Source organism: Lutra lutra, chromosome 3 (assembly GCF_902655055.1).
Source record: "Lutra lutra chromosome 3, mLutLut1.2, whole genome shotgun sequence".
NCBI classification, from domain to species: domain Eukaryota; kingdom Metazoa; phylum Chordata; class Mammalia; order Carnivora; family Mustelidae; genus Lutra; species Lutra lutra.
Window position 1 is genome coordinate 45215578 of NC_062280.1, and position 17197 is coordinate 45232774.

General features: G+C 60.5%; 1 protein-coding gene across 3 annotated transcripts; it reads left to right on the top strand.

Moving 5' to 3' along the window:
- Positions 1 to 26: 26 nt before the first annotated feature.
- KLHL30 (kelch like family member 30) lies at positions 27 to 11848 on the top strand. Of its 3 annotated transcripts, XM_047722677.1 has the most exons (9): positions 28 to 122; positions 1373 to 1614; positions 1988 to 2806; positions 4060 to 4195; positions 6028 to 6114; positions 6664 to 6819; positions 7846 to 8034; positions 8542 to 8687; positions 10142 to 11848. In XM_047722677.1, exons 3-9 carry the CDS (start codon positions 2033 to 2035, stop codon positions 10391 to 10393), a joined length of 1740 nt encoding a protein of 579 aa, XP_047578633.1. In that variant the 5' UTR covers positions 28 to 122; positions 1373 to 1614; positions 1988 to 2032; the 3' UTR covers positions 10394 to 11848. The 3 variants fall into 3 exon arrangements, with proteins under 3 accessions (XP_047578634.1, XP_047578633.1, XP_047578635.1); XM_047722678.1 differs by lacking the exon at positions 1373 to 1614 and having other exon boundaries at positions 27 to 122; XM_047722679.1 differs by lacking the exons at positions 28 to 122; positions 1373 to 1614 and adding an exon at positions 952 to 1064.
- The last annotated feature ends 5349 nt before the right edge of the window (positions 11849 to 17197 follow it).

Sequence of the window (17197 nt, forward strand, 5' to 3'; positions counted from 1 at the left end):
CGTGGTGCCCAGCCCAGCCCAGCCCAGCCCAGCCCAGCCCAGCAGGCCATCCATACCCCTGGCTGGCTGGGAAGTCCTATTCTCCAGCCTGAGTTCTCGGAGAACCAAGGGCCAACTGAGAGGTAGGGTCCCATAGACTCTGGAATGTGGACATCGGGGAATGGGAGGTGGGATTTAGGGCAGAGAGCAGCAGGGGAGAGCGGGATAGCCTGTCGGTGCATAGAGATCACAGTGCTGGGTGTTTGGACACAGACCCCTAATCCCAGTCAAGCTGGGCCCCCTGCGGTACGGTGAGGGCTCAGCCGGCACACTCCCCTCAGTGTCCTGGCTGGAGAGGTGGACAACGGGGAGGCTGGACCACCTCCTCCAGCTGCAGCCAGGACCCCAGTGTCCAGTCCCTAGGGGCAGCTGTCTTTAGGCCTTTTGTGTCCCGCCTGCTGAAGCCCTCCTCACTCCGCCCGCTGAAGCCCTCCTCACTCCTGGCCTGGACAGGCACCAGGCTGAGGCTCTGAGGCTCTCCAGAAGCCCCCACCCCTTTCGTTCGGGACCACAGGGTGGCAGGTGTCAGTAAACGCAGCTGAGGCCCTGGGAGAAGGCGGGTGGGAACTCTGCCCACTGCCCCTGAGGCCATAGCGGCTGGCCATAGGGGACACAGGAATGACGGGAATGTGAGGCTGGGGGGCAGTGGCCAAGGGCTCGTCTTCTGTCCTCACTCAGCCAGAGGGCCTCCCTGGGAGGGGTCAGGCAGGACGGATGCCCCGACCTGTCCCGTCCTCGCTGGGCGCCCTGGGTACTGTCGGCGCGCTGGGAGAGCGGTGTAGGGAAGGGCCTCAGCTCCTGCCACCGACCCTGGCACCGGCACTGAAGTCAGCAGGGCCCTCCTTGCCCCTTGGCACCCACAGGTCACGGTTCTCTTCACGGGCCTTTGTTGTTCTCATCTTATTTCACCAAGGGTTTTGGTTCCTGCGCGGGGCGGGCGCCTGTTTCCCTTCCCTTTGCTGGCTCTGCAAGGCGCCCCCTGGTGGACAGATGATGTCCCGGGGGCAGCTTTTTGAACATTGTAGGTAGGTAGCTCCAGGGGAAATCTGGGGCAACTTTCTTGGGGTAAAATGTCAGGAGTACATAAAAGAATATGCACGTAATTAAATAAGCCAGAAGTACACTTGCTGAATCCGATGATATGCACACGGATTCGAAATCACTGCCCAGACGGTTCTCCTTAGTCGTATTTGTCTTTACCAACATACACCCAGGGTCCTGTAACCTGGGGCTCAGCACGTGGGACCCGAGCCTGGCTCCCCCATTTCCTAGCTGTGTGATCTTGGACAGGGGATGTGAGTCTCTCATGCTGTGTTTCCCCACGTTTACACAGACCCTGGGTGTCATGCAGCCCACGTGAGGAGGGCACGCCACCCTTGAGAGGCAGCCTGGCCCCTGGGGAGCACTGTGACCACAGAGTCCTTTCCCCGCCAGTCTCTGGATCTGCAGTTGAGAAAACTGTCACTAAGGTCACCCAGCAAGGTCACGGCAGCCCGAGGCTCCATGTAACTGTGGACAGTGAGGACCGGTGGGGCAGGAAAACTTCCAAAGACCCTCATCACCCTCCCCAGCAAGGTCAGATTTAGAAACAGAGGAAGCCACTTGGGGTTGGGGGGGCCCCAGGGATCCCCAGGCTCCAGACGGTCTGCTCTGCATAGCCCAGAACTGTGGAGGGGGCCGGGTATGGTTTCTGTGCTGGTGTCACCCTGCTCTGCTTACTTGGCTGGGGGTAGGTCTCTGGCCCTCTCTGAGCCTCAACCTTCTCACCATAAAATGGGTCTAACACTAAGCCAACTGTGCAGGGCGACGGGGCTGAACAAGGCACTTGGCACATCTGTGCTGCTCAGCCAGTGCTGGTGGAAGATGGAAAGGGCGGCAGGCTGGACGGGTGACTCGGGCAAAAGAGCCGTGCCCTGCCCTGGCTGACCCTGCCCTCTTCTGTCCCCAGGATCACAGGCGGGGCCCAGCTCTTCTCTCCGTGGTGCGGGTGGCCATGGTGCGGAACGTGGATGACCTGGATTTCCACGTGCCGTCGCATGCGCAGGACATGCTGGACGGCCTGCGGCGGCTGCGCTCACAGCCCAAGCTGGCCGATGTCACGCTTCTGGTGGGTGGCCGGGAGCTGCCCTGCCACCGCGGCCTCCTGGCACTCAGCAGCCCCTACTTCCATGCCATGTTTGCGGGCGACTTTGCTGAGAGTTTCTCGGCGCGCGTGGAGCTGCGGGACGTGGAGCCCGGCGTGGTGGGGCAGCTGGTGGACTTTGTGTACACGGGCCAGCTGACGGTCACGCAGGGCAATGTGGAGGCGCTGACCCGCACGGCCGCCCGCCTGCACTTCCCCGCCGTGCAGAAGGTGTGCGGCCGCTACCTGCAGCAGCAGCTGGACGCCACCAACTGCCTGGGCATCTGTGAGTTCGGGGAGCAGCAGGGGCTGCTGGGCGTGGCCGCCAAGGCCTGGGCCTTCCTGCGGGAGAACTTTGAGGCTGTGACCCGGGAGGATGAGTTCCTGCAGCTGCCCCAGGACCGGCTGGCTGCCTGTCTGGCCGGGGAGCTGCTGCAGGTGCAGCCGGAGCAGAGCCGGTTGGAGGCCCTGCTGCGCTGGGTACGCCATGACCCACAAGCCCGGGCTGTCCACCTCCCCGAGCTGCTCCGCTTGGTGCGCCTGGATGCCGTGCCCAGACCCTGTGTGCAGCAGCTGCTGGCCACCGAGCCGCTGATCCGGGAGTCGGAGGTGTGCCGCGTGGCCCTGTTGCAGGGCCACGATGAGGTGAGCAAGGGGCAAGGAGGGGAGCCCCGGAGACCCCGACCTGCATGGGGCTGGGGAGTACAGGGCACCTGTTCCCCCGTGCCCCAAACCTCGCAGCTCTCCCTGCCTTGGGCTGGTTACCTGTGAGGGCGTCCCTGTTCATCCCCAAGGCTCCTGTTATATCTCACACCCCGGATGTGAGGTGGAGGGGAGCCCAGAAGTGACTGTCTGCTCCCTGGTCAAAGCCCACAGCTTGGTCCAGACAAACCTGGAAACAGACTTAAGGCCGTGTGAGAAAGGCCAAAGCTGGGCTGGGGGCATCCTGGGCAAGCTGGCCAGTCCAGGAGATCTCTCTGGAGGAGGTGGCACCTTGGCTGGGCCTTAGAGCACGGCGAGGAGCTTGGCAGGAAGACGGCATGGGCCGAAAGTGCAGCAGGCCCCTTCCTGCCCCTTGCGGACAGGGTCGAGTGTTCACGGGCTGCAGTTTCCTGTTGGTGCTGCAATGAGAGGGACAGGCAGGGCAGCTCCGGACACAGTGACAAACAGCCAAGGAGTCTGTCTGTGGCTAGACAGCCGGCTCGGGGCCCTGCTCTGGAGGAGCCCCTAGGAGCCAGGCCCGGGGACACAGCTGTAGCTCGGGCCAGGGTCATGCTGTGAGGGGACCAAGTGCAAGCTACACTGCTGTCTGGTGCCACCGGGCACAGCAGGCTGTCCTGGTGCTGGCAGCAGCCTGCGGCCCTGTCCCGCCAGGCAATCACCTTGGAACTGCCGGAGTGGGAGGTGCAGGCCTGCTGCAGGAGGGGCCAGAGACGTGGGGAGCCCCAGGGGCCTGGGAGCTTGGAGCAGTTGGCCACTTACCAGCCAGGGTGGAACCCTGCTGGGATTTCCCGCCCAGCCAGGGTCATCCAAGTTCAGCACCCGCATGCTGGCGCAGGGGAGGAACTGGGGACAGAGTCAGGGTTGGCCCCAAAGATGGGTGCGGGGACTGCGGGGAGGGAGCAGCGCTCAGGTTTGAAACACAAATGCACCTGCTGTCCCATCTCTCCCCGCCCTGAGAGTCTACCACATGTCTGGCCCCACACAACCATGGTGCACACACACACACGTGCTGACACACACATGTGCTCACACACATGCTCACAGCCCCCATGCATGTGCACCAACACAGCTGCCCCACCAAAGTCCAGCCCCAGAAAACGCCTGCTAGCCCCCAGGGCCCCTTGCATGGGGAATAGAGCCACCGGCTCCTCTAACCCAGCCTTCCTCCCCCACAGGCACAGCTTGCCCTCCCACAGAAGCTGGAGGAGGTTCTGGTGGTGGTGGGTGGGCGGGCCTTGGAGGAGGATGAGGAGGGTGCCCAGGAGCCTGCCCCTCACCCCAGGAACTTCGCCTTCTACAACATCAAGGCCCGTGAGTAGCCCTCACGCCGTCCCTGCGGCCCACGAGTCCCTCGTGTCCGCCGTGCAGGTGGAGGGACTGAGGGGCTCCAGGGAAGGGGCTGCAGGAGAGCCTTGAGGTCAGCACAGGCAGAGGGGAGGCTGACAGCGGGGGCACAGTGGCCTCCTCACCCTCCAGCCACAGCCCCCAACTTTGGCCTTTTTGGGGTCCGGAGTCCAGGGTAAAGGGTGTTGCTGCCCAACCCACCCCGTGTGGGGAGACAGTCACTGGCTTGCATGCCCCGTGGAACCTTGGCCCCAGGGGGAGAATGAGGAGCTGGGGAGCAGTGGCCCAGAGGGTAGGAACCCAAGGACTAGGTCAGCTCAAACAGGGTTCTAATTCCAGCCTTTTAGCAGCTCACTTCACTGCCCTAAGCCGATCCTCATCTGTGGAAAGGACTCCTCACGTAGTGAGGGCACGGACCCGATGGGCACAGAAGGGGCCTCTCCTGCCCAGGGCCCCATTACAGGGTTGCCCAGAAAATGGGGAGGAGTAGGAGGACAGCAGGATCTCTGGAGGGCCACACTGGCCCTGGAAAGCTCTTCTGAAAGCTCTAAGGAGCGTTGGCCGATGTCCCAGGCCCCCTGGGCCAGTCACCAGCCACCCCCATGGCGTCAGTGGCTGGCGGGCTCCAGGAAGCATGAGACCGGCTGTCCCAGGTCAGGGGCTGACGAGGGGATTTGAGGGCTGACGTCAGGAAATGAGCTCTGCTGGCTCCACCCGGGAACAGCTGTCCCTCCAACCCCAAGGGGAGGACAGCGGGGGGCACAGTGGCAGGCCAAGGCCTGGTGACCGCTGGGCCATCCCCACCCTGGGGTGACACAGACATGAGTCAGGGGGACATGCAGTCCCTGCCCAGAGGGCAGGTGCCCAGCAAGACCGGAGTTCTGCGTGTCCTAAAGCCGGTTGTCAACAGTACACAGAATCTTCCCAGGGGACCTCCCAGAGGCCTGGGTCTTCCTCACAGCTTTCCACGAGCACCCAAAATGTGTCTGTTTGCTCACACACTCCCACATTGACTCTCATTTTTAACTTTTCAAGCATTTTTTCATCTTTTGTCTCAGTTTACCCTCATGTAGCTCCTTGAAGGTGGGCCCGAAGTGGGTGTACGGCTCTGTCCCTCCCTGCTGTGGCGACAATCCCCAGGTCCGCTAACAGAGTAGCAGCCCCTTGACAGATACGGGTCGTCCATGCTCCCCTTGCCTCCGAGTGAGGTGAACTAGCCCCCTTGACAGAGGACAAGCTGAGGCTATGCGTCCCCAGGGCCCACAGTGGTGCATGAGAGCGGGGGTCTGGACTCACCCCAGCTGCTGCAAGGCCCACGTCTCCCCATGTCCCCTGCACGCCCGTGGCGGCTCATGGCCCACAGGGTGCTCAGGGAGAAGAAAGGAATGATGAATGAGGAACAAGTGAATGAATGTTCATGTTCTAACCCACCAAGGACCAGAGGTCAGGCCCGTTCACATATTACCCTGTGTCAGAGGTGGGACCCAACCCAGGGGCCCAGAACACGGGCCACCTCCCTGCACACCCTGGGTGCAGTCCTGTGTCTCGTCTGCGTGCCGGGCTCCGGGGGGCGGCGTGGGGAGGTGGGAGCCCTGGGGAACCAGACCCGGCAGGGGCACGTGGAGCAGCTGAGGTGTCCCCAACTGCCACCTCACCCCACGGTAGCCAGCCGAATCCTGCCCCATGCTCCTCCCCAGGGAGGGAATACCCCTGCTTGTGGGAAGAGGTGCTGGGGAGAGGGCAGGCGGCAGCAGCGAGCTCAGCCACCCTGACCCTCTGCCCCTCTTTCTCCCGGCCAGAGAGGTGGATGGCGCTCCCGGACTTCCCCGACTACCACAAATGGGGCTTCTCCCTCGCCGCGCTCAACAACACAGTCTACGTCACAGGTGGGTTCCCAGCAGCGCCTTCCAGGGAGCTGATGACCGTGAAGCCACTGAGAATCGGCTGTCCCCTCCAGCTTAGGCGGGACTCTTCTAGACGTTTCCATGAGGTGGGAACAAGGACATTTAAAATCCATAGGTCCACGTGTGGGTACAGGGAACCATCCCGTGTTCTGTCCAACATGGAAAGCCAGGGGGGACTTGTTAGGCTCTCGCAGCCAGGGTCTCCCCTAAAGGAACTGTGTGGCGGGTGGGAGGGTCACCCTGCTCATTTACATCCAGGAACTTGGGGGCTCGTACACAATTTGGTTGAGGAAAACAGCTGTGCCACGGGTGAAGATCTAAAACCACAGAAATTGTCCTCCTTGTTTACGGTGTAGGGAGGGACCGTCCAAGTCACACAGCTAGGCTGTGCCACCTACAGTCTCCCCCACCACCCAGCCCAGCATCTGGCACCATGGGGGCCTGGCATGGGGAGAAGGAGACAGGACCCTTGGTACCCAGCCGCCACTGGTCTGGAGACCCCAGGCTGAGGGGACAGGACCTTTCCTGCAGGTGGCTCCCGGGGCACGAAGACAGACACCTGGTCAACCACCCAGGCCTGGAGCTTCCCTCTGAAGGAGGCCACCTGGAAGCCAGTGGCCCCCATGCTGAAGGCCCGCACCAACCACGCCAGCGCCGCACTCAATGGGGAGATCTATGCCATCGGCGGTAAGGCCTCCCCCTCCCTCTGCCCCAAGCGGCCTCCTACTCATGGCAGCCCCTCATCACCTCCTACTCATGGCAGCCCCTCACCACCTCAGTCCCGCAACAGTGGCTCCCCATCCCCATTCCTCACCAGGGACCAGAGAGCCCCCCGGCCTCAGGGACCACAGAGACATGCTCCCCCGTTCCTGCCCTCAGGAGCTCGCCATCTGGAGTAAACCAGCCCCACACCAGGGTGCCTGGATGTCCAGGAGTGAGGCTCAGGCATGAGCCTCCATAGCAAGCTCCAGCAAGGATTCTGAAAACAGAATGATGACAGGGCGTGCTGGAGCCTCGAGCTTCCAGCAGAGATGAACACTCCCATCCCCCAAACAGGGAGCTCAGTCCTCTGCTCAAGGTCACGCCCTCTGTGGAGTCCCTGGGTTGAGGGGACCCACAGTGGTTTCTCTTTTGCTGTCCCCTTTACTCCCGCTATGCCCCCAGCCTGAGCACAGAGGCCCACCTTACCCCCATTATGCCCCAGAGCTGTGGCAAGGAGTCACCCCTGGGACCCCTATGGTCAGTCAGATACTGAAAAACAAAATGACCGTGGCTGACCAAGAGTTCCCCAAAACCTCTGTGGGTGACAGATGGGCCTCGAGGCCACTGCTGAGTACCCCAGCTGTCTCGGCCAGCCCCTGTGCCCCCAATGGCTGCCAAGCCCAAGGCCAAGAGCAGAGAGCACACACAAGGTCCTGAGCCCCAGGCAGGTGGGGGCCCCGGCATGCAGCCTGGACTCGAGTGTTCCCGGGTCCAGGTGCCCACACCCACACCACCTGATGCTGTGGCCTTGGGCAAGCGGCCTTGCCTCCGCTCCCCGGCTGTGGAAGGGGATAATTCACAAGCCTTGCAAGGCCATGCCTTCCTTCCCTCGCCTTCCTCTCCCCTCCAAGGAAGCCCTCTGCTGCCCCTGCAAAGCCCCCAGTCCTGCGTTTCCGGGGCCCTTCCCTCGTCCCTGGCCCCCGGCAGCCCTGACCACCCCCACTCCGACAGGCACCACCCTGGACATGGTGGAGGTGGAGAGCTATGACCCCTACACGGACGTCTGGACCCCTGTCCGCCCCGCCCTCAAGTATGTCAGCAACTTCTCGGCGGCTGGCTGCGGGGGCCGGCTGTACCTGGTGGGCTCCAGCGCCTGCAAGTACAACGCCCTGGCTCTCCAGTGTTACAACCCTGTCACAGGTGGGCGGCGCAGGGCCCGGGGGTGGGGTGTCGGGACAGGGGGCAGGCAGCCACAGGTCTCTTACAAAGGGCCATGGCCCTGTTGGAGGTGGATGAGGCAGTGTTGGGGGGGCCCAGGGGGATGGGGACTAGGGGCTGGGTGGCAGGTGACAGGGAGCCCACCTCCGGGTCCCAAAGCTGCCGGCTGCAGCGTCTGCCTAGAACCTGCCCCACGGGCCAGGAGCGGGGCCCGGACCTGCAAACCTTGGTGGGAGCTGGCTTAGGCTCCCGACCCCAGGCCAGGGTTGGGCTCCAGGGGGTCTCCCGTGTCTCCCCCCTCTCCCCTCTCATCCTCTGGACAGTGCAGGTGATCACAGAACCCATTTTTTCAGGGTGGGTGTGAGAGTCCCATGGGAGACTGACAGTACCCAGGGTCAGGTGGGTCCCCTAGTCACCCGACCCGGCCAGTGGGCGGGGAAGAGGCAGAGGCCCCCAGGTGAAGGTGGGCCCGGCGTGTTGTCCCCGCAGACGTGTGGAGCGTGATCGCCTCGCCCTTCCTCCCCAAATACCTGTCCTCTCCGCGCTGTGCTGCACTGCAGGGAGCCCTCTACCTGGTCGGCGACAACACCAAGAAGGTCTACGTGTACGACCCCGGGGCCAACCTGTGGCAGAAGGTGAGCCTCGGTCTCCCCCAACCCGGGACCCCTGACAGTGCGGAAAGCCAGCCTGGGGACGGTGGGGCCTGGGGCTGTTACCGCAGTGAAAGGATTAATGAGGCCCAGAGCCCCTGTGGAGACAGGAGAGCCAAGGACCGGGGGCTCCAGGTCACCATGGGTGCTCTGTCCCTGGCCCAGGGTGGTGTGTTCTTCTCTGGGGCAAAACCAGGCTCAGCCTAGGGAGCTTTCAGGGACAGCCTGGTGCGGGCCAGGCCCCGGAGGGAGGGCACCTCCTACCCGAGGGCGTGGCCGAGCAGGGGAGAGGAGCCCTTGGCTGTGGGTGGTGGGAGCGGCCCACATCTTGGTGCTCCATTTCTCTCCTGGCTACCCCCTCCTCTTCTGCCACTGAGAGAGCAGATGCTGGGCACCTCAGGCCCGAGCCTTTCTGTGTGTTTCTTCTGGAGAAAGAGGAGGGATGGTGCCCAGTGCCCATGGCAGTGGCCTCAGCACTAGCCAGACACCCCGGGCCTGCCCCACCTGTCCAAAGATTCTCAATTCCTGGAGGCCCGAGGAGGCAGCCTGCTTCCTGCACTCACCCTGGCCCAGGGCGGCCGGCCCACAGTGGGGCCTCGCCATCCTGCCGCCTGCAGCTGTCCCGCGTGTCAGCGCCCAGCTGACGGGAGGCCCCATTTACCCTGCAGTGAGACAGGTGCTGCGTGGGTCCTGCCAGGACGCCACTTTCTCTCGGGGCCTCCCAGCTGGGCCACAGCCAGGCCTCTGCCAGGACCATGCCACTGATCGGGGGGCCTCCTGGCCACGAAGGCCACTCCAGGCCTCCTGGGGGCTGGCTGCCCCTGACCGTGCCACATGTAGGCCACAGATAGGCCTTTTCCTTCCCACGCACTCTGGGCTCTTCCAGAAGGGTCCACCTCTCCTCTGGCCTCTGGCTCCCACCTCACAGCCCCAACCCAGGCCATGGGCCGAGGCAGGAGGTACAGGGGCAAAGTGAGGTTCCTCATGGCACGAGCAGCTTCTGGTGTGTGTGTGTGTGTGTGTGTGTGTGTGTGTCTGTCTGTCAGAGCGAGGTCACAACTGTCCCCTCCAAGAGAACAACCGTGAATCAGAGGCCCAGCCCAGAACTTTCCCCGGGGAGCAGCTCCAGGCTTGGGTTTCCATGCCCCCAGCCCCATCTGACACCCCAACTCCACATATGGCCAAATTGGGGCCCAGGAGAGCAAGGAGCCTGGACACATCATCCTGGGAGATGTGAGCTGGAGAGGAGAGCACTAAAGGAACAGTCTGAAGGGCCTGGGGGGAGAGGGTCACAGGGAGCCTGGGCGAGGTCCCAGGGAGCGGGACCAGGTGCTGGCTGTCCTCTCTGCATGTCCCCCATGCCCCGCCCCACCCTGAGGGTTCCCTTGGCCATTGCCACTACCCCCCACACAGGCCCCTGACCACTGCCCCCCCCACAGGTGCAGTCCCTGCACAGTCTGCATGAGAATGGCGCGCTGGTGCCACTAGGTGACGCACTGTATGTGACTGGCGGCCGCTGGCAGGGCATGGATGGTGACTACCTCGTGGAGATGGAGGCCTACGACCGTGGGCGTGATGCCTGGACCCGCCACGGCTCCCTGCCCCGCCTCTGGCTCTACCATGGGGCCTCGACCGTCTTTCTGGACGTGTCCAAGTGGACCCAGCCCTTCAGCCCAGCCCAGGAGCACTGAGTAGCTCCTCATCCCATGGGGCCGGGCCCGGCTGCACCCTGACCCCGAGGGATGCCTCCCTCTGGGGTTGGGCTTCCTTGTCCACTCAGTGCTGGTCTCGGGCCACCGGGGACATCAGAGGACATAGCTCAGTCCCCGCAGCCACCGCACTAACTCTGCACTGAGCAGCAGCGAGGGCTTGGACTCCCGCCACCTGCATGGCAGGGAGAAGCCGCTCTCCTGCCCTTGGCGGGTCTGAGGCCTGAGAAACAGGAGCCGAGGGGCCCAGGAGACACAGTGCTGGCCGTCCCCAGCCGTGTGTCCCACCTGTGGCTTTGGGAGGTGTTGCACAAGGTCCAGGAAACTGCAACCCAGAGAAAAGGTCCTGGGGTGGCTTGGCCCCAGGCTACTGTGAGCCCGCTTCTGCCTGGCCCACAGCTGTGTGCCCACATCTGGCAGCTGTCCCTCTCTGGCCCCATGTACATCACACACCCGGAAGAGAGGAGCAGGGTGTGGGGTCAGGAGAGAGGGTCTGCTGCCCATGTGGGGGTTGAGGGGAGAGAGGGTGAGCGAAGTCTTCCCAGGGAGGTGAGCAGGAAGGCGTGCTCTCTGGCCAGAATCACCCCTGTTTCTCGGGGTGATTTGCTCCAATGCAAGAATGAGAGTCCCAGCAGCAAGCCCATGAAGGGAGAGGTGGGGGTCCTACAGGGATTTCTGACAACACCTCTTGGGCGGGTTGATGCCTCGCACCCAGGTGGCCTCCTAAGCGAGGGTAGCTGTGCCCCCATGGGCTCCCCCATGAGCACACAGTGTGACTCAGGGTACTTCAGGGCTGCCCTTGCACCCCCAGATTCTGCTTTGGGTCCCATGGAGAACTGGTGCCAACACTCCCCACCCCGGTCCTTCTCACTGGTCTTTGATGAGGTATCCCACTGAAGGACTTGCACTGGTGCTAAGGGGTCCTCCCCTTTTTCTGTGAGCTTCATGGAGGCACACAGGGCTGTAAGTTGGGGGGTCCTGGGTCCAGCCTGGTTCCAGCTCTGGCACTGACCATCTGATGCCTCAGGAGCTCCTACCTCCCTCTGGACTGAGTTTCTTCTCCTTGAAGCCTCTTCCTTGAAACACCCCGGGGACTCGGCCTCTGGCATCCCTGGGCTCCGAGGAAGGAATCCTGGGGTCCCTCCACGTCCACCTTGCTCCCAGACCTGCAGCCTCATGCCCATTTCCCGTGGGAGAATTGAATTTGCACCCCAAGGCTTAGACAGAGCAGGGCGTCCTGGGGGTCTGCTTCCAAAGAAGCACGAGCCCCAGATCTGAGGCCGTCTAGTCAGCTGGGGGAGTGGATGGACGTGAAGATGACGGTTTCTGGGATCCCTGAATCTTTCCATATGACAATCTCCTGCAGTGTTTTCCAGTTATTGAAGCTACTCAGCCAAACACTGTTTCAAAACAAAGACTCAACGTGTCCCTGGACTTCTTTTTATCACGAATGGGTTGGAAGGGTGGTATTCTAAAATAAGGCCAGCTTCTGCTCCTGCACAGCATGGGGGGCATTGGTGGGGGGCTAGTGTCTGGGGTGGGGGAAGCTCAGCCCACTCCAGGGCCTGGTCCTCATCATTTGGGTGCCAGATCCCCTCATCGGATCCGCTGAGCCGCCCCCATTCATTGGCTCAGGCCCACTGCGTCCTTCAGTGTCCCGGGAGGAAACAGATGACCCCTGAAATAGAATAACAGAAGGCAGTGTAACAAAGGGCTACTTCCGAGGTGTGGGCAGGTGGGGGGAGTCCAGCGAGGGCTGAAGAGGCCTCCAGGGGGGCATGTAGCAACAGTGGGGAGCTGTCACCAGCCCTCAGCCCCTCTGCATGGGAAGGAGTGGATGCAGCCTCCAGACAGAGAGCTGGAGGGAGAGGGTGCCAAGGATCTGGGGCCTTTGCTGAAGGAACACAGCCTGGGCCACTATCACCAAAATCTACCCTCTTACATTAAAACTGATAGGCGAGCTAGTCTGGTTTTTTTGTTTTTGTTTTTGTTTTTAGATTTATTTATTTATTTATTTGACAGAGAGAGAGAGAGAGATATCACAAGTAGGCAGAGAGTCAGGCAGAGAGAGAAGGGGAAGCAGGCTCCCCGCTGAGCAGAGAGCGTGATGCGGGGCTAGATCCCAGGACCCTGAGATCATGACCCGAGCTGAAGACAGAGGCTTAACCCACTGAGCCACCCAGGTGCCCCTAGTCTGTTTTTTTAAGTGAATTAATTGAAAGCATGGAAACAATGAGCAGAGAATAAGGCAAGAGACGCTCTGGGTAGAAGTGAGAAAGGACCCTCCCCCACCGGGAGCTGAGGTTGCCCACAGACCGCTCCAGGATGCACGTGACTTATTCTCAGCTCCTGCCCCATGCCTGGTATGCAGCAGGAATGAGTCACTCTTCACTGCATGAACTACTGACCCCAAGCTTCAAAGGCCTGACCAGTGACCTTGGGCCAGTCCCAAGATCTCAGGCTCAGTTTCCTCATCTGTGCAATGGGGATAATCACAGGATTTGAGATTTAGATGATGTCATGTGTTTGGAAGGTTCCAGTAAGCAGCAAAGATCGCCTGCCTGGACATGGAGAGGCCACACAACAGGCTGACTCCAGGCTCCCACTGTTTTCGGGGGCAAAGGGAGCTTTTATTCCCATGACTTCATCAGCAGAGGTTCTTCCTCTGGAGGAAAAGAGAAGAGTGGGAACGGCTCAAGTGCAGCAGGCTGATGGGAAGCCAGGGCTGAAGCCGTGACATGACGGCCCAAGAATGAGGATTAAGTTTCATCCGGGCATGAGGGCACATGGGGGAGGACACCTCGGGGTTTGTCAGGTCCCCTCCTGAGGCCACTCATTCAGTACTTCCACCCTGGGATCCAGGACCTCAGCCCCAGATGCGGCCCCTGCTCTGACCCCGGGGCTGCTGCCGCAGGGGGACAAGCTGTTGGGTGCCACCGGACCCTGGTTTCTGCTGGTCCTTGACCTGTGTGATTCTTGCCTAAGCCCCTCCCTCCTCTGAGTGGATTTCATTTTTGAAATGGGACCCCAGAAACACGCAAGGCCCTGGCCCTCTGTGCTCTCTGGCCCCGGAGCCAGGCTGTGTCATCACCTCGGGACCGTGTGACGGGAGCCTGTACCAGCACCAGAACCGATTTGATTTGGGTCCGCCAGCAGGGCCCATGACATCACTAGGATTGCCCACTGTTTGGGAAAATAACCATTTTTCACATGGCAACAGCTCCTGTCCTCAAAGCTGGTGTCCTGCGGGCTGGGGCCCCCCACTGTGAGATGGAAATGAAGTCACACAAACATCTGAGGATCGCATGCCCCAAACTGGATCCTTCTGTTCCCAGAAGGTCGAAAGGTGACAGCGTGGCCAAAGGGGACAGAGCCCAAGCTTCACCTCTCCACAGCGTAAGTTGGGCTGAATGGCATCAGGGCCTGAGAGCAGTACGTACCACGTCCCTGCAGACAGAGTCCAGGCCAGCCGCCCAGAAGTGGGGCATCCAAGCAGCCCGGCCTCCATGCCGAGGCTCTTGGCTTTGCCTGCTCACACCTCACTTATGAGTGGGATCCTAGACCGAGCCTCAGAGCCGACAACCATCACACCCACTCTACAGACCAGCAAACTGAGTCTCGGAGAGATGAACACCTCCTCCAAAGCCAAATGTGACCTTTGCTCCAGATGGCCAAGCCAGAGCTAGGTTTGCTGAGCAGACCCACGGCTGGGTCAGTCTGTCCTGTGTTCCAGTCACGCTCTGCCTAGAGCCTCTGTCTTCACATCAGTCTGAGGGCAGCCCCAGGTGACATGGGGCTGATGGCCTAAGTCAGGGACCTTCGCCACTTAGGCAGCCTAGAAGGCAAGCCAGCCTCACTCATAGCCCCACACAGCGCCCACCGTGACCTCAGCTCGCCCTAGAGCAGGCCTGGAGCCACATGTGCATCGATTTCAGCTCTCAGGCAAGGAAACCAGAAGAAAACTCTGTGGAGCTCTGACACAAACTGGCCACCATCAGCTGGGAGGCAGAGTCAGGGCCTGCGAGTGGCCCCCAAGTGAAGTCTGTCCTCCCCCCTGCAGGGCTGCCCCTGGGACGGTCCACCTACCAACCAAGGTTGGACTGCTCTGTGGGTGAGCCTGCTGGGTTTGAGAGTGGCCCGGCCACATGCATTTCCCTGGCCCCCCTCCCAGCCAGACCCCCACGGGAAATCCCATGCCTATGGCTACCGGCATGTTTAAGGGAAAGGACAGGGCCACATTTTCAAGAACTTTCAAGATCATCATGTAGCTCATATTTCTCATCATCTAGAATAGGAAGGACCATAATGGGCAAGACATGTGGTTGGGAAGATGGGACCATGCCCAGTGGGCGAGAAGGCCTGGCCCTGGCCCCAAACCCGGGCCGGGTGTCCCTGTGTAAGCCACCTGCCTTGTGGGACTAATCCATGTGGTCTCAGTGTGGTTAGTGGAAAGCAGATGAGGGGCTGGGTGTGGACGTGCGTTTTCAGAAACATGAAATGACTGATCTCAAGTTGCGTCTCCCCGGGCCAGGAGCCTCTCTCTACCAGCAGATTGGGAGACAGAACACACCCCACACTTGGCCTCCTACGGTCCCAGATAAAGTCTTCCTGAAAAAATGAAACTGAACAAAACTGTAGTAGTTCACACTGAGGCCCATGTCCCAGCACAAACATATCACTACAAAGTTCCACACACCCAGCTTCCCAACAGACTTTCCTTGGGGTACAAGAAATGAGAACCCACCCAAGAAATCCTTAATTCTTTGATGGCTTTAAAACAGCCTCAACCGATTCGATTCTATATTAGTGACAAAACGGTTGAATGTTTGCAGATGGAAGAAGTTCATGTATTTTGTTGAGTGCACTCAACAAAAACACTTGGTAAACCAGTGTTTACCAAATATCTTCTTGGGGATCTGCTGTTTCTCTAGAAATTTCAAAGTTTTCATTCTACCGATAATTTAAAAAATTTTTTTTCAAAATACAGACAGAACTACTTTGTTCCAGTCTTAATTTGTCTCTGAAGGATACCCCACAGAGCACACAGACCCCTTGGGGGACAGACTCTCAAGGTAGGCCCGGTATTTTGTTTGTTTAAACACCCCCCCAAAAAAACCCCAATTTGATCACCATATTCACCTCCTACAGGAAAAGAGGCAGAGTCACAGAACAAGGAACACCTAATACCAGGTTTTTTCTAAAGCATGAAATATTTCCTCTGAACCCCCCACCTCCCCACCTCCCAGCCAGACCCTGCTGAAACAGGGCAGGAGTGGGGGCGGGTGCTCCTGGCTAGGGATTACCCACAAACCTTCCCCCTGGCTAGGGAGGGCACCACCTACTTTCAGTTCCCAACAGTCGCGAAATAGGCCTGGGTGAGGCCTCCCCTCTTCTGAAGAGGAGGAAGTCATCTCCTGATGTGCGTGGCGGGCCCTCGGAAGGTGCGTCCCTGAGCTGTGCCTTCTCCCACTCTTGAACAAAGTACGCAGTGTGCCCACCAGGTGTGGGCACCTTGATGCTACCCTCACGCCTTCTGCCAGAGTCAGAGAGGCCGTGGGCAGGGAATAGAACAAAGCAGCCCAGAGTCGAGGGGTGGTCTGGCTCTTTTCAGAGAGGAGCCTGGGTCCATGCCTGCAGGGTCTGTTCCCCCTTCTCTAGCTGGGCACTGGGCTGGACCTTAGGTTCTAGTCCCCCACCTGGCCAGGTCACCACAGGGCTCAGTCCTCCAAGCCTTGGCCTTGGTTCAACCACTTCGGTGCAGGGTGACTGTCCCAGAGTGTGGATTCTTCCGGTGCACAGGGATGGGGAAGGACAGCCCACTCTGAGTTGTGGGCACCCGAACCATGGAGAGAAGGCAACCCCGGAAGGGAGGGGCCCCCACATGGGTAAGAGGCACTGGGGAGGGGCTTTGAGTGTCTTCCTGCTCCCACGTACTAAACCTGTGTTGGCAAGGCCTGGACCTCACAGGGTGCCACCACGATAAACCTCCTGGTCCCTACAGGCCTCAGAGCGAAACGGATGGAGGAAGGGCTGCCCCCAGGTTCAGAGGAGGGAGGAGACCCGGCTCCCTGGAGAGAAAAGGGTGTCAGGAGGGCAGAGGGTCCAGGACCAGGTGAATGGGCACCCTGGCTCTCCTGAGAACTGGACAATGCAAAGGGAGGGGACCTGGGGCCTGGAGATGGAGCCCAGACCTGCTGAACAGGACTGGGCCCTCTAGCCAATGTGACAGAGTACCGCCCTGGCCTGGTAGTCCCCATCTCGTACCCCCATCCTATCACATGTCCCCCTTTCCTACTCCACAACCCATCCTGCAGGCCTCACTAGCTCCACACACCCTCTGCTGCAGCGCCCCCTCCCTCCCCACTTTCCGCCTCTGCACACCCCCACAGCCAGACACACACACACACATGCACGCATACATATATGTACACACACAGGCAGACATATGCACACACGTGTGAACACACACAGGCAGACACACGCGTGCATGCGTACACGTACACACACAGGCAGACATATGCATGAGTGTGTGATCACACACACAGAGGCAGACACATGTGCACACACGTATACATACACACAGGCAGACATACACATACGTGCGTGCACACACAGACACACGCACATATGTACACGTACACACAGGCAAAATACACTCACACACACAGAGGCAGACACGCACCCGTGCATGTGTACACGTACACACAGGCAGACAGACACATACGTGCACACACACACAGAGGCAGACACACGCACGTGTGTACACGTACACAGGCAGACATATGC